Source organism: Nicotiana tomentosiformis, chromosome 3 (assembly GCF_000390325.3).
Source record: "Nicotiana tomentosiformis chromosome 3, ASM39032v3, whole genome shotgun sequence".
Lineage (NCBI taxonomy): Eukaryota > Viridiplantae > Streptophyta > Magnoliopsida > Solanales > Solanaceae > Nicotiana > Nicotiana tomentosiformis.
Window position 1 is genome coordinate 134,620,181 of NC_090814.1, and position 23,273 is coordinate 134,643,453.

The 23,273-nt window shown below is 38.8% G+C and overlaps 1 protein-coding gene across 1 annotated transcript; it reads right to left on the reverse strand.

The window, feature by feature from the left end:
* Positions 1–336: 336 nt before the first annotated feature.
* LOC104101623 (4-coumarate--CoA ligase 1) lies at positions 337–5,094 on the reverse strand. Its single transcript, XM_009609107.4, has 5 exons — positions 3,986–5,094; positions 2,706–2,904; positions 1,227–1,440; positions 995–1,097; positions 337–634 (listed from the first exon to the last, which is right to left on the reverse strand). Exons 1-5 carry the CDS (start codon positions 4,991–4,993, stop codon positions 515–517), a joined length of 1,644 nt encoding a protein of 547 aa, XP_009607402.1. The 5' UTR covers positions 4,994–5,094; the 3' UTR covers positions 337–514.
* Positions 5,095–23,273: the final 18,179 nt, after the last annotated feature.

The following is a 23,273-nucleotide window of genomic DNA, read 5'->3' on the forward strand; positions in this document are numbered from 1 at the left end:
GATCAACTTATAACAGAATATATACTGTATGAACTATTGGAGAAAAGCTATTGGGTGTAGTGAAAAGAGTTTTTCTAATGTTTTTTAGGGGAAACAAACAACGGCTAGAGTTAGCTTCTCTACATCTTCTAGGAAAACAAGTGAATTCGTCTATATACTGAGATTCCAACTACCATTAAATTCGTGATTGATTCAAATTTGCTTCCACAAGAATAAACCTAAAACTCTCCTGAACTAGTATTTATATTGAAATTCTTCATGAACAATTAACTCTTGATATAATACTTTTTCCACAAAAATTAAGATTCTTGGTACCGTATTATCACATAAACAATATCAAAAGATGAATAAAGAAGTCTTATAAATTAATTTACAGACATTTCGCCCGTTGCCAAACTGGAAATTATACCGAACATTAGGGTGAAGGTAAAACTCAAAAAACATATAATATTTTCAATAATGGTGGACTTGTTTAGCTTATTACCCCCACCGTCAAATCCCAAGCCAAAAGGAATTACTTTGGAACACCAGCAGCCAGTCTAGCTCTCAAGTCCTTTCTAAGAATTTTTCCCGACGGAGATTTGGGTACCGTCTCCACGAAAAATACACGCTTTACTCTCTTATAAAATATCACCTGAAATTTTTTAAAAAGGAAAAAGAATCACTTCTTGTTCTGTATCAGAAATTGAGAATATACTATAACACAAAAATAAAAAGCTGCATTAACTTTTTCCCCGTGATTCTGTTTCCAGTATCACGTGCTAAAAGTAGCATGGACCTCACTTCACAAGATTAAGATCTTGTAAATAGGAAAATACTACTACTATGATTTCAACTGCACTATAATAAATGTTGAAAAAATAGATAGTACGTAGTCCTAGGATATATTCAATGGAAGTAGATGCTGGTTTCTTTTCTTTTTGTGTTCCAGGAATAATTTCAGTGTTCAGATAAAATACATCAATTAATTAAATAAAAAAGAAATTAAACTAACCTGTTTAGATACGAAATCCTTGACTTCATCTTCAGTGATGGCAGATCCATTTGACCTAACAACAAAAGCCACCGGAACTTCTCCCGCTTGCTCGTCTTTCATACTGCACAAGATAGATTTAAAAATGATGAGAATCTAGACATGTTTCAGCTGTATCGCACATTAAGCCGTTACAGTGAATCCCGCCGGCTATTTGTGTAAAGATTCCGTAACAAAAATGAGTGTAACTTACGGGACAACAGCAGCATCAGAAATGTTGGGATGGTTGAGGAGAAGGGCTTCAATTTCTGCAGGTGCAACTTGAAATCCTTTGTATTTGATCAATTCCTTCAATCGATCCACAATAAAAAGCTCGTCATCTTCGTCAATGAACCCAATGTCGCCAGTGTGTAACCATCCTTCTTTGTCTATTGTTCTCGTTGTGGCCTCTGGATCATTCAGGTAACCTACAATGTAATATTTGTTTAGTCTTATTATTTTATTTCACGTCAATACATAAAGTTTATACCTAGTGATCAATTTTAGTTTAGAGAGAAATAAATACCATTAATTTAATACAAAAGGGTTTGGTGACTAGTTGAGCTAGAGAATTGGCAATGGTAGGTAAAGCTTTTAAGACCAAAGGCTAATAAGTTGTTGGTGGGTGGGTGGGTGAATAGTTCCACATTATATTGTTGAGTTCAATTATTTTATGGCAAGGTCCCCACAAGTTTACAATAATAGATAAATAGGCGCTCCTAGATTAGAGTTACTACAGTACTGGTCCTCTTTTGTCGATTTAGGAATGCAATCACTTTCACGGTTAACATCGTCATATCCCCATTGGATGCAATGACATTATTGTGCATAGATGCCTGAATATGGCTCTCTATGAATAAAATGAAAATGATATCAATCAATTATGCCCATCACCCGTTAATATCATCAATTATATCGATTTAAAGCCTGTTAAAATTAAATTTTTATATATCTTTTATTCTGTTCATATTCATTTCCTTAAAATACATAATAACTCATTTTACAAGATGAATTAGATGTTCTCTAAATCCAAATTAACAATACAAATCATACTTTCAATAAGTTAAGATGTTTTTGCTTTATTTGCGTGGGTGAGGGAGAGGGTAGGTGGTGATATGATGTTATTATAAATTTTGGTGGCGTTTGTAAGATTAATCAAACTCTGTGGCCAAAACAAAAGGCTGAAAAGTATGCAAAATAGTCTCCGCCTAGTGCAACTTGGTCTGGGTCTATTAGTTGGTGGATTTGTCACTGACGTGCCCAAAATAATTGGAAAAGAAAAAACGTGTAATTAGGAACTATGTGTGGAGTGTGGTCACCTAACATATATTATCAATAGAACACTTGGTTGACATCTAGAGCCTATAAGAATAATTATCATGAAAATAGCATATGAAAATGCGAATACCAACAATTACTAGACACGACACATTATTCAAACTCAGTGTTAATAAAGACAATATATAATGATAGTTCCACAATGACATTACCAAACCGGATCCAGAAGAAACATTTTAAAATACTAGATATTGTAGTGAAATATTACATTAATTATGTCTTTAATTAGTATAGCAAATTACTATGCATTTTAGATTATAATTACAATTACTATAAACAATGAGCCATTGTTAAACTTATCTTAAAACAATGTCAGTATACAGAAATTAAAACTTGAAAGTATTAAAAGACGCACCTTTCATGATCTGGTCACCTCTAATGCAAATCTCACCGGGTTGGTTACGAGGAAGAGAGCAACCCGTATCCGGATCTACGATTTTCATCTCGGCGTTCCTCACAACAGTACCACATGCTCCTGATTTTATATCAAAGGGTTCTTTTGCAAATGCCAAACACATTGCCAACACCGGCCCAGCTTCCGTCATTCCATAACCCTATTAAATAATTAATTTAATTACTTAGTTAATGAATTTATATTGCGAAAATTATTCTAAAATATAGTAAAACGTTACTTAAAAATAATAACGATCAAGTACTCTATTTGTCTCAACTCATGTGGCACTCTTTCTTTTTCACTTAGTCCTTAAAAAAATGATATCTTTCTGTATTTAATAATAATTTAACTTTAAAATAATTATCTTACCCTTAATAAGATAATTTATAATCAAATAAATATTTATAATTTATTTTAGACCATAAATTTTAAATACTTTATTTTATTTTTTAAACTCTCTCAATCAAATATAGTCGCATCAATTGAGGAGGAAGTAATATAGCAAATGTGTGGTCAAAAAGTCCAACTATAATGTCGACAAAGGTTTGTAGTATTCGTGTACATTTGCATCCTCTACTGTCCGAGTCACCCCAAGAGCAAGGTGAGGAGTTCTTAGAAGGAGGGAGCCGGGGGTCTATCGGAAACAACCTCTCTACCCCAGGGTAGGGATAAGGTCTGCGTACAAACTACTTACCCCACTAGTGGAATTATACTGGGTTGTTGTTGTCGTGTACATTTGTAACAAATGGAAATTGCTCCATTATAAGAATTTTAGACAGATTATCTGTCTCACCAATTTAGAAATAGACGTTTACCAACTACGTGCAATTTACTCAGTCAAACAAAATCCATTTGTTATTCCAAAAATAGGAAATATATTAAGTGCAATTAAAATTTTGAGTAGTTTTAGAGGATCTTTTAAAAATATTCTTTTTTGGAAACTAGCGTATATGGTAAAACCAGCAAAACTATTCAAAGGAAAAAACACTGATGATTGTATACGAAACGGCTGTCAAATTCTAAATTCCTTTTTAATGAAGTGTGAAAATTCAGCAGGTCATCAACTTCCATGTGCATTAAGATCCGAACTTTGATTGAGTTAAAATCAAGATAATCAGCACGTAGCTCGGAATCAAGATAAAATATGTTTACCCGTAAAAATGCACAATTAAATTTGTATTCATGTATCTATAAACCAGATATACAAATTCAACATAAACAAAATAAAATAAAAAATTTACCTGACCAAGTTTAGCATTAGGGAATTTGGTTCGCACAGCGTCTTCGAGTTCTTTTCCTAATGGTGCAGCCCCAGACATGACAGTCCTTACTGATGAAAGATCATAGCTATCAACAATTGGACTCTTAGCAATAGCCAGAACAATAGGCGGCACAAATGGCCCAATTGACACCTTATACTTCTGTATTAATTCCAAGAACGGAGCAATGTCGAATTTCTGCATAATCAAAATCGCTGCTCCGACTCTCAATCCACACAGCAAAATGGAATTGAGTGAGTAAATATGGAACAAAGGCAACACACACATCAATACATCTTCACTGTGCATATACAAATTGGCATTTTCACCGTCAACTTGTTGTGCGACGCTCGTGACTAATCCCTTGTGTGTCAACATCACACCTTTCGGCAGACCCGTAGTCCCAGAGGAATACGGCAGCGCAACGACGTCGTCCGGTTGGATTTTCACCTCAGGAATTCCATGCTCTTCAGATTGTGTCAATTCAGAGAAATGAAGACAACCTTCTGGTGCAGAATCAATGCAAATGACCTTCACATCGTTTTCACTTGCGTAATCCTTCACTTTGCCAACAAAGCACGATTGCGTTATAATAATCTTAGCACTTGAGGCTTTGGCTTGTTTTACAACCTCTGCTGGCGTAAACAGAGGATTGGCCATTGTAGAAATGGCTCCTAAATACGATGCGCCCATAAAAGCGAACACAAATTCAGGGGAATTCGGCAAAAGGATCATAATCGTGTCCTTTTGTTGGATCCCTAACTTGTTAAGACCAGCTGCAACTTTTCTACAAGTGAGCTCAACTTCAGCATAAGTATAAATTTGATCGTTGGCTCCATTGATCAAACAGGGACGAGAACTGAACTCCAAAATATTTTCGAAACAATAAGAATGTAAAGGTAAATGTTTAGGGATGTAAATATCAGGGAGTTTTGATCGGAAGATTAAATCTACTGATTGCTTTGTTTCGGTACTACTCTCCATTGGCATTTTGGCTATGGTTTGATTAGATTTAGAGAGACAAAAGAGAAAAAGTTGGAACACGCTAAAAGGTAAAAGGAAATTGATTATTAGCTATGTGTCCTGAAGATGAAAGTTCAAAGATGGAGGAATATAAATACGAGCCAAAGATACAGAGTGTGGTTGGTGAAAGGGAGTTGATGGGTATTTAGGGTTGTTAAGGGGCAATTTTGGAAACTTGATTTTCTATTTATTTTTTGACATATTAGAAATATGGGAGTTTGTGGTTGGTGAGACTGAGAGTAGTTCAGGGAATGGGGCTTTGAGGTCTTATGGTTAGGTGACGGGTAATTTGGGATTAAATTCTTTTTTTTATTTTGTCAAAATTGTGGTTCAAAGTTGACCTTTTGAAATTCAGCAATTTCCACGTAAGCTTTTCACCTACCACGACATGCCGGAACGGGGTTGCTGACGGCAAGTGGACGGAACCCTTTTCACCTACTGATACAACGGGAATTGGTCATTGGCAAAAAATAAAAATAAAAATAGTATATTAGGGGATGCCTTGAAAAATTAATTTCAAAAACATATTTTTTGTTGTGACACTTACGAATTTCACCAGTCACAACCTATTATATATATATTATTTAATAGAGAATATGCAATTAAAAATATTAGTAACCGTTGTCTTGTACATTAATAATAATAATAATCCTTCCTGATTAGATCTTGATGATAATGATTCTGTTACCTAATTAATTGGTGGGCATAAAAACTAGTTGGATTGTTTATTATCCATTTGTAATTTTAATTATAAAGAGATGGATTTCTTGGACTGGTAGTAAGTTAGAAGGATAATATAGAAAAAAAAATTGCATTTTAACGTGGGGTTAATAGAGAAAATGAGATGTAAAAAAATAATACTTCTAACCGTTGTCCTTGTTTACCCGTAAAACGGTATATTTGACTTTATATATGGTTTCTAGACAAGTGGACTAATTTAACCCTGAAATAATGCAATAATTGAAGAAATGTACAATACTTAGCTTTAAAATATAGATGAAACAGCAGAGATGACAGTTCCGGGAACAAGATTTCCGGGCACAGCAAGGATGAGATCAGAAAGCGAGAAAGTAAGATTGTATTAAGCTTTGTATAGAATGTAGTGTAAGTTTAGCCAGAAATTTGTCCCCTTTTACAATGATAACTGGACTCACTATTTATAGCGGTGTCTAGGGAAGGTCTTAGGATCGTTCCCTCCTTTAATGTCAATTATGAGGGTAATTAATGAAGATGTAACGGTGAACATAAATGCCAAATTCTCTGTAACGGGTCGTCGATCTTAATACTGCAGAATATTCCTTATTAAATATTACCGGACGCAGAACATTTAATACACCTTTATGAACGTTATCCCTTCTGGTGACAAGCGGAATGACTGCATTCGATCTTCGGCCATCCCCGTCTTGGGTTCCACGTGTCTTTCCTTAGATGACCACATGTCATATCATATTTCACCTTATACAGATAGTCCCCCTGCTTTCTGGTGACATAACTTTGTGTTAACGGGAAGTTGGTAGAAATACTCTTTTGGCGAAAATTACTATAACTCCCTCTGAAGGCTTCTGACGGTTGATTAGATGCACGTCTCTCCGTATTTAATGCCTCGAACACGCGTTCCCATGATTCAGCACAACTTTTGCCGATTATCGAGGTAATCATGGCCATGAATTTAGCCGCCAAAATTTTACTTATACGCATTATTTTTTTCCTTTGCACTTCATAATTTCTCGAACTTCCGATTTGCATCTTTGTTCTCCATCCTTTCTCTAATTCTCTTCAAACAAAAACCTTTTCCTTCTTCTTATTCAATGGCTTCTTCCTCCAAGCGTGCCGGTTCTTCAAAGAACAAGAACAAAGCCAAGGACTCTACTCCTCCAACGGTGGGTTCCATCATCCCAAGAAGACTCAGTACCACAAAGGAATTTGAAGAGAAATTTCCTACTGCTAACCCTCGTACATGGGCTGTTAGTAGGTACCCTTCTTCCATTCGTCCTTCCAATATTCCTGCTGTGAAGGAAGACTGTCGCTGCCATGAGTTGGATATCATTGCTCCTGATCTATCGGAGCGAGTGACTCTTCCCAAGGAAGGTTTTACATAATTTTACATGTATCCATTTACTTTGGGTGCGTTTTCTTTGAGTGGAGAGCTTGATTCCGTGATTGCGGAGTTTTGCCTTCGCTACCAAGTGTGTTTGGCATAGGTAAGTCCTTCAGTGTGGAGGACGGTCGCATGCCTTCGACGCTTATACCAGGAGACTGGAGAAGAGCTAAACATTAGCTCGTATGATGAATCTCTACTCCCCTAAAATTTTCCGTAGGGGTATGATAAACCTCTGCAAACATGGTCACCATGCTCTGTTGACTAGCATGGATGATGATAACGACCGTGGGTGGACAGAACGGTTCGTTGCAGTTGCCACTAATAATATCATTCCGACAAAGGCTTTATCCTTTCCGGCTGCTTGGAACCGCACTCGTAAGATCTTTATTTAATATATTTTCTTTCACTAAATATTCTTCTATGGTTGTATCGACTCTTCACCCCTCGCATGTTTCAGCAACTCGATGAATCCCACCGGTGGTGGAAGGCTTGGACCGTGGGTTCAGAAGATCTTGGATGTCACGCCGGACGAAAATCGTTTGTGAAAAGAACTGGCCTTTAAATACGGGTAGAAGGCCAAAAATCATGATAATTTTAACTTACCTTGCTTCTATTTTTGTTTGTTTATGGAGAACTTGGTTAAACTCTTTTGACTTGTTCACGAAATTAGGTCTACTTGCGGGCTCTGTTATTGTCCCCGAGGAGGGCGTCTTGGCTGATACTGCTGATGCAGCGAGACTGCTTCAGGAGGCACTTACTCGAACAGGTATCTTCAGGCCTGTTTTGGGCGCAAACACTTCTTTATGGAGTCCCCGGATGAAGGATAAACAACCAAAGAGAAGACGTTCCTCCGCGGCCGGGGAAAAGAATAAGAGGGCAAAGACAGATGCCCCCAAGTCATCTCCGGTGGCGATGGTGACTGGTCCTCCTTCCGGGCCGATCATAGACACCGTGATGATTGATGATGATGAAGAAGCTAGTGATGAGGGAGCTTCTCTACATAGAAAACAACGATCCTCATTATCTCAATAGGATGCTCGACCTATTGAGAGAGTTACACCAACCGAGGACGATGCCTCGGCACTTTGGGGAGAGTTTGATCTGGTGGATAATATCAACTCCCATTTTCGGGCACCAATTGTTATGTCTGGTACTGCGAGGCTGAGTACCGGGCCCTTACCGTCTTTCGTTGGCGAGCATCTAACAGCCACCACTGCATTTGATGCAGCTGCTTCTCACTCTTCAACTCCATCAGCTTCATCTCCATCTTTACCAATACCAGCAACTGCTACATCACTTTTATCTTCATCCACTCTTCTACCAGCAATTGCTATATCACCTCCACTGGCCGCACCTAACCATGAAGAATGTGTTCCTCTTCCACAGTCCCCAGTTCATGGGAATTTGGGGAAATATGCCCCTTCTAATGATCCACAAAGGAGGAGGAACGTTGCTCTTTCGTTCTCTACCAGATGCAACTTGCTATCCCGATCGACGGAGTTTGCTAATTATCTGAAGCCAGCCTTTGGCTTTAGAGAAAGACTGGGAAAAGATTCAGGCACTCTCAGGAGAGTGTTTGTTGAACAACGTCGTAGTGGTACGTTCCTTTCTTTCTTTATTACTTCTTCTATTTTTTAGCGTAAGCATATCCTGAATCTTAGCCTTCTTACTTTGTAGGCTAACTTTCTTGCTTCTGAGGGCCTTCAGAGGTGGGTTCGTGAAAAGGAAGAGATTACCTCCGCACGGGATCAGCTTTTGACAGAGCAAGGTGCAACATATCGCCCGTCTTTCGGAACAGGAAGCCAAAGTTGCTGAGGCTGTTGTATTGGAAGCTCGTTTGCGGCAAAGTGAGCAAGAAGTGGTAACCCTTAGCCAAGAAATTGGTCCGCTGGGGGTTAGATTTGATTAACTCAGGGCCAAATGGGTTGAAGTCCATAACGTCGTTTTTGCTGCAACCGATCGTGAGGCTGCCTCCGTGATCTCGTCCAATTTCACTCCTCTATTTGAGGATATAAAAACGGGCGATGCAATAGTAATACCCAACAAGGAGTCGGGGTCGATTTTTCACAAGGAGCTATGAATGGGTCTTAGGGATATATATTATAGTGTATGATCTTGAATTATCTCAAATTGCACTTCCACAAACTTGGGTTGTTTCTAGGTCTAATTTTAAACTAAGATTACAAACTAAGAATTTAAACTAGGAAATTGTTTTTGGTTGTTTTTCAAATGATATAAAAGGCCTAGGGCTATAACCTTCACCTAGGTGTTCGCTTAATGGGTTATAAACCTTAAAGCTTATTTTATTGGTCGGGGGTGTATTATAGCTATCAACAATCAAATACCCACTCAATACCTCTTTGTCAAAGAGTGATTTTTCTCAATTTGGCTTTCTCAAGTCCAAATGGGTATTGAACAAAGAAGTTGATAATAAGCTCAAGTCGGGTTTTAGTATCTCTAGATTTAACCCTTTAATTGGGTTTATCAATCTCTCGATTGACCCAATTCCTTGCTAGCCAAGTTTTCCTAGACTAAGTCTCTCTTTCTCAAGTAGAGACCTGTCACGACCCAATTTCACATATAGGTCGTGATGGCGCCCAACACTATAGCTAGGCAAGCCAACAAATAAATTAAACATATATCAATTATTTTTAGAATACTTTTCTAAGTAATTTTATTATTTTTCTAGAAATATTAAAGAAATTTGAAAAGATACTGATTAACTTAAATCCAAGAAAATAATACAATTCCAAATTCTACCAATGTGTGTGCCAAGACCTGGTATCACAAGTGTATGAGCATCTAGTAGATTATACAAAACCCCAAATACTGTCTGAAATAAAAATAGACAGAATAAAAATACAAAGAGAGGCACTGGTAGCTACAGAACGGTCCAGCAAGACAGCTCACCACTACGCCTCTGGATAACGTGGATGTACGATGATAGGTCCTCCACTAGTACCTGCCTCAGATCCTGCACAAAAGTGCAGCAAGTGTAGTATGAGTACATAAACAACGTGTACCCTGTAAGTATCAAGCCTAATCTCAAAGTGGTAGAGACGAGATGACCGACTTTGATACTCACTAAGAGTCAATAATAATAAATAAAATAACAATAGCAATATTTAGATCAACATGATTTATAGAATTTACAATGATTTTCTTTAACCAGAAGAAATAATTAAATTCCTTCAAATGCAACAATTCTCAATATATTAATTAAATTCCTTCAATTTCAATAAATTTCTAATTTTTCAATTAGCTTTACAAACTACAATAAACTATCAAAGTATCGTGTAATTATTATTATTAGGCACGATTTCTGCCGAGGTCGTACGGCCCGATCCAGAGTGTCGTGTACACTGCCGAGGGACGTGCGGCGCGATCCATAGATGCATCTATCCTGCCGAAGTGTTCGGCCCGCTCCACAAGAAAGGAGGACATTTTCTTATGTACCTCCAAAAGGAGAGTATATTTATTATAAGATAAATTCAGGAGGATGAATAATTTCTCTTAACAATTAATTAATTTAACCAGAAAATCAAGCATATGAGATTTTTATCTTTTAATATTTTTATCTAACAATTCACAATATATATATATATCAAATAATATTAATTAAACAAAGAATACAATTTACACAAGTAATTCATGCTTTGAGTCCTAAACTACCCGGACTTTAGCATTAATAGTAGCTACGCACGGACTCTCGTCACCTCGTGCATACGTAGCCCCCACAATTAGCAACAATTATTATTTTAATTACCTATGGGGTAATTTACCCCTCACAAAATTAGACAAGAGACTTACCTCAATCTGCTCCAATTTAATCCACTAGAAGGCCTTTTCCACGATTATCCAACTCTGTCTGACTCGAATCTAGCCAAAATAATTTGATACAATCACTAAAAATTATAAGAATCAATTCCATAAGAAAATACTATATTTTTCAATAAAAATCCGAAATTAACTCAAAATATAGCCCGTGGGGCCCACATCTCGGAATCCGACGAAAGTTACGAAATATGAACGCCCACTCAACCACGAGTCTACCCATACCAAAATTACTAAATTCCGATAACAATTGGGCCCTCAAATCCTCAAATTTATCCAAGAGGGTTTTCAAACTTTTCCAACTTAATTCACCAATTAAATGATAAAAACAGTGATGGATTAGGGTAATTTAACCAATATTGAGTTAAGAACACTTACCCCGTTATTTTCTCTGAAAATCTCCCAAAAGTCGCCTCTACTCAAGCTCCAATTTGTTAAAAATGGAGAATGAGACGAAGTCCCCACCTTTATAGTTCTGCCCAGGCAGCCTTCGGTCCTGCCTCGGTCATGGCTTCGATCGTGGCCTCAATCCTTGGCCTCGATCGTGGCTTCGATCATGGCCCTCGAGCATGGGGCTTCGATCATGACCCTCGATCGTGGGCCTTCGATCATGACCCTCGATCGTGGCCTCGATCTTGGGTCTCGATCCTGGGCTCGACCATGACTTCGATTTCAGCCCTGAATTTCCAACAGAAAGGAAAAATTGCAGCAGCTATTTTAAGTCCAACTTTTGATCCGTTAACCATCCGAAACTCACCTGAAGCCCTCGGTACCTCAACCAAATATATCAGCAAGTCCTAAAATATCATACGAACTTATTTGAAACCTCAAATCATACCAAACAACGCTAAAACCACGAATCATCCTCCAATTCAAGCTTAATGAAACTTAAGATTTCCAACTTCTACATTCAGTACCGAAACCTGTCAAATCAAGTCTGATTGACCTCAAATTTTGCACACAAGTCATAAATGACATAATGGAGTTATGTAAATTTTCGAAGCTGGATTCCGACCCCAATATCAAAAAGTCAACTCCCCGGCCAAACTTCCAAACATAAATTCTTATTTTTAGCCATTACAAGCCTAATTTAACTACGGACTTCCAAATAAAATTCCGAACACGCTCCTAAGTCCAAAATCACCATATGGAGCTACTGGAACCATTAAATCCCGATTCTAGGGTCGTTTTCTCAAAATATTGACCGAAGTCAAACTTAGCATTTTAAGGCCAACTTAAGGAACCAAGTGTTCCGATTTCAAGCCAAACACTTTCAAATCTCGAACCAACCATCCCCGCAAGTCATAAATTAATAAAAGCACATACAGGGAGTTTTATATAGGGAAACGGGGTTCTAAAAGTCAAAATGACTGGTTGGGTCATTACAAGACCCAGTCAATTAGGCATGAAATAATATTTGCAACCATTAAATCTTCAATTAAAAGCAAGAACAAGGCTAGATAATCAACACCCAACCATAAACAAGCAATAAATCAAGAACCCATCAAGTTCACGCACTAGGGTTGGGTCACAACCCTTGTAAAAATCTAGTCACTCATGCTTAAATTAGAAAATAAAGAAAAAGAAGTGATAATTAAACCCATATTAATGACTAAAATGATAAAACAAATATTCAAAAAGCTCAAAATAGCTAAAAATACTAAAAAAAAAGCAAAGTAAACGGTTGCTGATGTCAAAAGTTACAAAGGTTGTCCAAAAAAAGTGAAACTATTCTATTTATATAGTGAAACCATGTGCAGTCCGCACTTTTCTTCAGCTTGGCAATATTGGACTTTTGCGGCCGCGCAATTCTGAACCGCGGCCGCATCTCTCTCTTTCTGCGGTCCGCACATTTCTGAGTGTGGCCGCACATGGCTCTTCTGCGGACCGCACAAATGTAGTTGTGGCTGCATAGTTGATCTTTATTGTGCGGTCCGCACTTCCTTTTAGCTTGAAATGAGAACTCTCTGAACTTCTAATCTTGCTTAGCTTCTGCGGCCGCATATTTTATGTGCGGACCGCACTTTTCACTTGTCTCTGATAAGCTTGCCTTCACAATCTGCGGCCGCAGAATATGTGCGGACCGCACTTTGCACTTGTCTCTGATAAGCTTGCCTTCACAATTTGCGGCCGCAGATGATATTTTGCGGTCCGCACTTTGAGCTTATGTGCCTGTTTTTGTTCTTGAGTTCCTATCACTTCTTCATGAGTTGAATTTTGTCTTAGTGGCTCATTTTCCAATACTCCTGCAATTAAGCATATTTTATTAGTTTTCGGGAACACAATTAAACGCTTTTGGGCTAAAACGAAAGTCAAAAGGCGCTAATAAGTAGTCACAATCTTCACTTATCACTCCGCTAAAATAGTGATTAACTTAGAGGCAGCCTTGAACTCCAAAATTGAAGAGCTTGCTGCTGTGGGGGCGAAACACGCCCAGCTAGAAGAGAAGTACAGGAAAACTATCGATCATAATAGGCTCTTTAGTTCAACTGTCCGCAACCTTGATGTCAGCCTCAAATCTGCTAGGTCCGCCCGGGAAAACCTTTTTGCCGATGTAACCCAACTCAAAGAAGAACTCAAGCGCCGAGAGGCTTCTCTCATTCTTGAAAAGAATTACTCCATGTACAACATGAGGAGAAAAACCTTGGAAGTGGCCAAAGCTGGTGTCATTGACTTTGATGCCGAAATTGCTAAGGCACCCGAGCTTGAGTTAGCTGCTAAAAGTGGACTCCCATCGAGGTCTGATGTACCTGGCCCTTCTGGTTCTGGTTCCGAGTTTTCGAAAACTGAAAAAGAATCGGAAGATGATGTGATGCCGAAGGCCAAACTGATGAAAATGTTAAGCCATTGGTGGACTTACATACTTCTCCCGGTGATGCGGAAACTCCTCTTCCTCCTGGTTCTGGATACACTACAGTTTAGCTTTTCTTTCCTTTTTTCCATTTTGTACTTTTACTGTTTTGGCACGTTCTTAAAAATAAAGACATATTTTTGCTAAAGTATTGTTTGAGTCTTACTTTCATTTGAATATCCATGCAAGTCTTTAACCTTTGCATTAGCTTAAGAATTCTGTGCACGTTTTTCTGTTAGCGCTTTACTATGTGTAGTCTCGGATTTATTTTCCTCGAGGCGCTTTGGTTCCGAGCATTATTCCTTTTTACCTGAGGGTTTCTATAAGTATTTGCACAAGTTTACTTTTTGCGTCCTTTTGTGTACGTTTTCGGGTGCATTTTTCCTCGAAGGCATTTTGATTCCGTGCACATATTCTTCCGAAACCAACCCTTTAGCATGAGGGTTTTCATAAGAGAGGGCCCTCTTATGTTTATTGTGCTCTTGAAGAAGACGTCTCATGTTCATTACGGCACTAACATTTGAAGTACTTATTTAAATTTTAAATGACAAAGTTAGTTCATCGTTCAAACAAGAAACAAGATAAAAACAAAAGGATTTCATTTGATATAATTCCTTCTATTTTCAAAAGTACACAAGCATTTATTATGCTAAAAAGAAATTGCCATTACTTGTGGCTATCTTGTACTACTTGTTTCTATGGGGCTGGTTGCACAGTCCCCGGTCCCGATGATATATTTTGTTTCCGAATTTTCATTTCCTGGTTGACGTGGCAGTCAATGTTGTCGTATCCTCATATCATCCCCCCCCCCCAAGTGTTCGAATGTAAAGAATGCGAATTGGAATACTGAAAATCTTGTGCCTTCAAAGATTCCACCAATGAATTGCTAGATAATCCTTAACTCGGCAACATACCTTACTTCCCCTTAGGAATCCATGCTATCGAGCAAAAGACTATCTAACAATTTTCTAGTGGTTTGTACTCGTGAACGATCGAGTAATCTTAGTTCGGTAGCAAACTTAACTTCCCAGTGGGAATTTGCTATCGAACCAAAGATTATCTAATTGTCTCCGAGTGGAAGCTTGTTTGTTCGACTTGCTATCAAAGGTCTTATTGTTGTTGTCTTCGTAGTATGCTTTCTATCGCTGCCTCACTAAAAACCTTGCCAAAAAAACCCAATTGGGGCAAAGAACTGAATGAAGGAAAAACGAATACAGCACATACTTTCCACTTGAATAATGTTTATCAGCAATAATATCTTTTGAGGTGTGCCACGTTCTAGTTGCTAGGCAACTTGTCTCCATTCCGGTTCTCCAACTCGTGTGAACCTTTCCTAGTGATAGCTGAAATCCAGTAGGGACCTTTCCACGTTAGACCTAACTTCCCCGCGTTGAGATACTGGGTATTTTGGGTTTCTTTCCTCATAACCAAATCTCCTACTTTGAAATAACGGAGGTTGGCTCTTTGATTATAATATCGCTCCATTCTCTGCTTTTGAGCTGCCATTCATACACGCTTTAAGTCCCTGGGTTCCTCGAGCAGTTCCAAGTTGATTAACATTGCTTTGTTGTTTGATTCTTCATCTGCCCGAATATATCTCAAAGTGGGTTCATCCACTTCTACCGGGATTAGGGCTTCAGCACCGTACACAAAAGAAAAAGGAGTTTCTCTTGTGCTCGATTTGGCCGTTGTCCGGTAGGCCCATAGAACTCCTAGCAATTCTTCGGGCCATTTGCCTTTGCTGCTTCTAGCCTTATCTTGAGTTTTTGAATAATCACTTTGTTTGTTGACTCTGCTTGACCGTTTGCGCTCAAATGATAAGGAGAAGATGTGATCCTATTTATCTTCAAATCTTCAAGGAACTTTGTAACTTTCGCACCGATAAACTGTGGCCTATTGTCGCATGCTATCTCTTTTGGTATTCCGAACCTGCAAATTATATTTTCCCATAGGAAATTGACCACTTTGCGTTCTCCGTTCTTCTGATAAGGACCTGCTTCCACCCATTTAGAAAAATAGTCAGTCAAAATTAAAAGAAATATTACCTTTCCGGGATCCAATGGCAGCGGTCCGACGATGTCCATCACCCATCATGAACGGCCACGGGGATAGAACCGAATGTAAGGGTTTTGCCGGTTGGTGTACTAATGGTGCGTAGCATTGGAACTTATCACATTTCCGTACGAAGTCTTTGGCATCTTGTTCAATGCGAAGCCAGTAATATTCTGCCTGTACCAACTTCAGCACTAAAGAATTTGTTCCTGAGTGATTGGCGCATATCCCTTCGTGGAATTCTCTCATGACATAATTAGCTTCCGCCGCTACTAAGCACCGGGCCAACGGGCCTTGGAAGTATTTTCTATACAATTGGCCTCTCTTGAAGCTATAACGTGCAACGTCGTAGTAATAAATGGGGTCTTCGGGTAACTTCCTGTGCTCGAGATAGTCGATTATTTCATTTCTCCAGTCCCAGACCAGACTAGTCGAATTTACCTCATAGTAACCATCCGTATCCAGGACTGAGCTCATCAGTTGCACTACCATCCAGAACTTCGATCCCTTTATTTCTGTCGATAATCCTAAGTTTGCTAATCCGTCTGCTTATGCATTATCCTTCCTCGGGATATGAGTAATTGACCACTCTCGGAATCGTGCCAAAAAAGCCTAAACCTTTACCATGTATTGTTACATACGTTCTTCTTTGGTATCAAAGATCCTGTAGACCAGATTTACCACCAGTTGTGAGCAATATTTGATTTCGATAACCTCGGAATCAAGTCCTCGGGCCAATTCGAGCCCTGCAATCAAAGCTTCATACTCTGCTTCATTGTTAGTTAAAGGGATCGTTATGATGGGTTGACTTAATGTTTCCCCCGAAGGCATGATTAAGACTATTCCTAGTCGGGACCCTTTTACGTTGGAAGCTCCATCCGTAAATAAGGTCCAAACCCCCGATGTCGATTCCGACACTATTACTGCCTTCTTGGTTGCCATATGCAGTAGTCCCGGACTGAAATCGGCCACGAAGTCAGCCAAGACTTGTGACTTAATTGAAGTCCTTGGTTTATATTCTATGTCGAACTCACTCATTTCGATGGCCCATATGGCCAATCTGCCTGAGAGCTCAAGTTTATGGAGGATGTTCCATAAAGGGATAGTAGTCACCAAAGCTATCGGGCCCCTTCTTTTGGTTTTGAGAGAAATTGAGGGCTTGATAAGTACTTCTTCAGGTCCCTCAAAGCCTGTTGGCACTCCGATGTCCATTCAAATTTATTTTTCTTTTTGAGCAGTGTGAATAAGCGATAGCAGTTTTTCGACGACCGAGAAATGAACCTGCTGAAAGCTGCTAATCTTCCTGTGAGCCTTTGGACTTCCTTTACGTTCGACAATTGATCTGGTATATCCTCTATGGCCTTGATTTTGTCGGGGTTTACCTCTATTCTCCTTGGTGAGACCAGAAATCCCAGATACTTACTAGAACTGACCCCCAACGCGCACTTCTCGGGATTAAGTTTCATGTTATGTTTCCTCAGGATGTCAAATGTTTCTTGCAAATGCTTAAGGTGGTCACTACATTCAAAGACTTAACGAGCATATTGTCTATATAAACTTCCATAGTCTTTGCTATTTTCTTTTCAAACATCTTATTTACGAGCCGTTGATAAGTGGCTCCGGCGTTTTTCAACCCGAAAGGCATTACTGTCACGACCCAAACCGATGGACTTTGACGAGTGCCCGAGTTCTATCTACCGAACACCCTAAGAATACGTCTAAGATATAAACATGAAATAAGTGTAGGTCATGCATAACATCTGCCCCTAAACTGCTAAATCATGTGAATAACATACGTGAGGAGACATACTCAAAAGACATATATACATATATATGCGGAATACAGTAGGGCGAGCCGACAAGGCCACATACTATCCAACTATAGATGACTATCTACAGACCTCTAATAGAGTGTAAAACTGTATAAATGACGGGACTGGGCTCCGTCATACCCTTATATGTATACAAAAGTATCGTACCAAAACCCAATAGCAGCTCTGGATCAAATGGAGCACACCAACTCTCGTTGAGCTAGGATCCTAAGAAGGGGGACCGTCAGCCTGTCTACCTGCACCTACGGGCATGAAACGCAGACCCTCAGGGAATAGGGGCATCAGTACGAATAATGTACCTAGTATGTAAGGCATAAAAATCAATATATAAAAGGCATGAAAGAAACATGGAGTAAAGAACTCAACATGTAAGTCTGAATAGCTCTATGAATCATGAAAATATTTATAATGTCATGCGTATGCGTATAAATATCATATCATGCATAGGTATATGCGTACATAATATCATAAAGCCCCTGAGTGCATCCCATCATATCATCTCAGCCTCTGTGGGCGAAATCATAAACGTATACCAGTTGATCAGGTGGTGGTGCGTATATAACGCCATAACATATAATGTCGTACCATCGTATTTGGCTAGTCGTATGGCTTAAGGAAAATCGGGCAGCAACTCCCCTATTTTTAATACATCCCAAAGACCACTAAGGGTCACCAACAGCCCAACAACAACAACTATAATCAACAATAGCAACAACAACAAAAATAATATAATCCAATATGAGTTTCTTTGATTATCTTAACAATCATATTGAGTGGCAAGCTCATTTTTACTCATAACAAGATATAAATTGAATCCAACTCTTATTCCATAAATTAGTTTACAACCTTTATAACATCATACTTAAATGTACTATATTATTTCTAGTTCAAAACATCCACAAAATGCCTTCCTAAACAGCCTCATACGTCTAGCACCTTGATTTTTATCGTCAATCACTTGTTTTTCATCTTTTCTTCTTCAATCAACTTAATTAACACCTAGAAAAACTTAACAACAGCAGCCACAATATTATCAAATTATTTCTCACAATTTCCAGCCACCACAAACCATATATTTAGCCACAAAATAGTACAACCAAAAAGACAACCATATCCCATGTTCTTTCAAGTGCTATCTTATGGTTTTTCACTCAAGCAACACAACCAACAAAAGATTAACCTTAGGCACAATTGAGAAGATGTTATACATACCTTGTACAGAAGCTAAAACTCGAAACCCTATCTCAACTTATCTCACAATAGCCCTCAATCACACCACAACATCATAGAAGCATTCATTTGTAGTCTTTAACACCTTTGATGATGATTTGAGTTGATTTCCCTTGAGTTTGGTTCTTGGGATCTTGGGATATGTTAGGGAGGGTTTTGGAGAGATTTTTGACGAAATTCGGGTAAGAAATGACCCAAAATGAGGCTGAAACATCTTTTAAAAGACGTAAAGTCGGTGGCCATCTCAAGTGGGTCCTAACCGAGCTGCTTGCGCAATCTCGTCAAAATATGGATATCTCTCTATTCTGATGTCGTATCGATGAACGGCTTAATACGTTGGAAACTAGACTCGTAGATCTTCAATTTGGTATATAATATGTCCCAAAAAGACCACATTTATCACACGAAATGTATTACTCAAAAATCTTCATTACAAGGCAAATCCTTAGTCGGTTTTTCCGCAACTTTAATTCGATTTTTCCCAAACTTTATATTTTCTATCCAAACATCATATATAGACATATTATGACTTTAAACTCATTTAAATCATGATTAACAAGTATCATATTTATTACGTCACCTTGGGACGCATAGGGTGTAACAATCTTCCCTCCTTAGAAACATTCCTCCTCGAATGTTAAACTCCCAGAAATCTATAGAAATTTTGGCAGAGTCTCCTCTGTAATGGTACTACTACCAACCTGTCACACAGCAAACCTAACAATACAAAGCCACACAGGGCCCTAATCATCAATAACACCAATGGCCTCACACGACCAATAATAATAACTAACATAAGAGTCAAGTATCATATACGTACCTAAAGGTTGTGATGTCTCAGTCTGATCCTCCTCCGGAAGAAAAAACAAGTGAGGATACCTAGTCTTCATTTCTTCTTCAGCTTCCCAAGTCATATCCTCTACATTATTGTTTATCCAAAGTACTTTAACCGAAGCTACATCCTTAGTTCTCAATCTTTGAACTTGTCTATCTAGTATAGCAATGGGAGCTTCCTCATATGATAGTTGCTCTGTAACCTGAACATCATCAACTGGAGTGACTTTAGAGGGATCTCCAATACACTTACGGAGACAAATGAAAGACTAGATGTATAGACTCCGAGTTGGAAGGCAAGTCTAACTCATATGCTACTTGGCCTACTCTGCGTATAATCTTATAAGGTCCAATGTATCGAGGGCTAAACTTTCCTTTCTTACCAAATCTCATAATGCCTTTCATCGGTGATACTTTAGGAATACCCATTCGTCTACCTGAAACTCCAAGTCTCGTCATCGATTATCTGCATAGGATTCTGACGACTCTGAGTTGCTAATAGCCTTTCCCTTATGAGCTTAATATTCTCAACTGCCTGTTGTACCAACTCTGGTCCTACTAACTTATTTTCCCCAATCTCGAACCATCAGATAGGAGACCTACACGTCCGTCAGTAAAGAGCTTTATATGGAGCCATCTAAATGCTGGAATGATAACTATTATTATATGTGAACTCAATAAATGGAAGATGATCATCCCAGATACCCTTGAAGTCCATCACACAAGCCTGTAGCATATCCTCCAGTGTCTGAATAGTACACTCAGCCTGACCGTCTGTCTGGGGATGAAATATTGTACTAAGACTTACCTGAGTCCCCAATCCTTTTTGGAATGACCTCCAGAAATTAGCTGTAAACTTAGCACCTCTATCTGAGATAATAGATATAGGGACACCATGAAGTTGTACTATCTTCTTAATGTAAATACTTGCATAATCCTCTACTGAATACATAGTCCTAACAGGCAGAAAATGGGCTGATTTTGTAAGTCTATCAACAATAACCCATATAGAATTGAACTTACGGTGGGTACGAGGTAAGCCTATGATGAAATCCATATTAATCACTTCCCATTTCCAAGTCAAAATCTCTATAACCTGCAATAATCCACCGGGTTTCTGATGCTCAATCTTAACCTGCTGCAATTATGGCATTGAGCAACAAACTCTGCTATATCCTTCTTCATTCCGTCCCACCGGTATATTCCCCTGATATTATGATAGATCTTCGTCCCTCCTGGAAGAATAGAATAACAAGAATAGTGAGCTTTTCCTATAACCTGCTGGTGCAACCCTTCCACATTAGGAACACATAATCGACCTCGATATTTGAGGACTTTATCTCCTGTAATCTCAAATGGTGTCTTCTCCTTTTGAGGGGTTATATCTCTGTAGTGAGCTATCACAGGATCTTCATATTGGCATTTCTTCACTTCAGTTACTAGAGAGGATGTTGTCGTGTCCTGAATAGTAACTCTCGTACCACCTGAATCTAGTAATAGAACTCCAAGATTAGCTACCTGATGAATCTCACGAGCTATCTCACTCTTATCTAGCTGTAAATATGATAGGCTACCCATAGATCTACGGCTGAGGGCGTCGGCTACTACATTCGCCTTCCCTGGATGGTATAAAATATCAACATCATAGTCTTTCAGTAGCTCCAACCATCGCCTATGACATAAATTCAATTCCTTTTGTTTGAATACATACTGAAGGCTCTTATGGTCCGTATAGATATCAACATGAATGCCATACAAATAGTGCCTTCACATCTTTAGTGATGAACCACTGCGGCTAACTCTAAATCGTGGGTCAGGTAATTCTTCTCGTGATTTCTTAGTTGTTTAGAAGCGTAAGCGACAATCTTACAATGTTGCATCAATACACAACCCAATCCAACGCCCGAAGCATCACAATAGATAGCATAACCATCAGTCCCTTCTGGAAGTGTCAGAACCGGTGCTGAAGTCAATCTTTCCTTCAATGCCTGGAAACTCCGATCACAAGCATCAGTCCACTAAAACTTAGTTGACTTCTGAGTCAACTTTGTCAATGGTGCTGAAAGAGAAGAAAACCCCTCGACAAATCTCCTGTAATAAACTGCCAAACCCAGGAAGCTACGAACCTCCGTCGGTGTCATAGGTCTAGGCCAAGTCTTCACTACTCAATGTTCTGTGTATCAACCTGGATACCCTCATCTGAAATAATATTACCAAGGAAGGCTACAAAATTCAACAAGAATTCATATTTAGAGAATTATTTATGCAACTTCCTTTCTTGTAGAACTCTGAGTACATTACGTAATTCATCCGCATGCTCAGCCTCTGAACGGGAGTAAACCAAAATATCATCTATAAATACAATCACAAACTGATCTAGAAAGATTCTAAACACATGGTTCATCAAGTCCATGAATATTGCTAGGGAATTGGTCAACCCGAACGACATAACTCGAAACTCAAAATGCCCGTATCTGGTCCTGAATGATGTCTTCGGAATATCTTTCTCTTTAAACCTTATCTGATGGTACCCAGACCTCAAGTCTATCTACTAGAAACACCTGACACCCTGCAACTGATCAAATAAATCATCAATTCTCGGGAGCGGGTACTTATTCTTGATCGTCGCCTTATTCAAATGTCTGTAATCAATACACATCCGCAAGGAACCATCTTTATTTCTTACAAATAATATAGGTGCTCCCTACGGTGATGTACTGGGTCTGATAAAGCCTTTTTCAAGTAAATCCCTCAGTTGTTCTTTCAACTCTCCCAGATCTACAGGTGCCATTCTATACGAAAGAATAGATATCAGTTGGGTATCTAGTAATTTGTCAATAGCAAACTCAATCTCCCACTCTGGCGGAAGGCCTGGAAGCTCATCGGGAAAAACATCGGGAAACTCATTAACCACCGGGATAGACTGAAGGGTCAGTGACTCTACTTTTACATCCTGTACCCGAACTAAGTGATAAATATAGCCCTTTCTAATCATCTTCCTTGCCTTAAGATAGGAAATAAACCTACCTCTTGGCGATGCAGTATTACTTTTCCACTCCAGAATTGGCTCCCCTGGAAACTGGAACTGAACCATCTTTGATCTACAATCAACGTTAGCATAACAAGAAGCAAATCAATCCATACCCATTATAACATCAAATTCTACCATATCTAACTCAATCAGGTCTAATACTGTAGAATGACTATGAACTACTACTATACAGTCTTTATATACCCATCTAGCTATCACTGGATACCCAACAGGTGTAGACACCTCAAAAGGTTCAATCAACTCAGGTTCTATCCCAAACTTACTAGCAACCAACGGAGTGACGTACGATAGGGTGGAGCCTGGATCAATTAATGCATATACATCATATGAGGAGACTAATAATATACCCGTAACAACATCAAGTGATGACTCTTGATCCTGTCGACCCGCTATTGCATAAATATAGTTTTGAGGACCGCTCGAGTTAGATGCTCCATATCTGCCTCAGAAATGAGCTAAGT

Bases quoted from the DNA above. Each gene is read 5' to 3' on its own strand.
- LOC104101623 (XM_009609107.4), bottom strand. From the start codon at position 4,993: ATGCCAATGGAGAGTAGTACCGAAACAAAGCAATCAGTAGATTTAATC. The intron at 2,905-3,985 runs GTAAATTTTTTA...ATTATTTAATAG, and splicing joins CTAATGCTAAACTTGGTCAG to GGTTATGGAATGACGGAAGC. The intron at 1,098-1,226 runs GTAAGTTACACT...TATCTTGTGCAG, and splicing joins TCTGATGCTGCTGTTGTCCC to TATGAAAGACGAGCAAGCGG.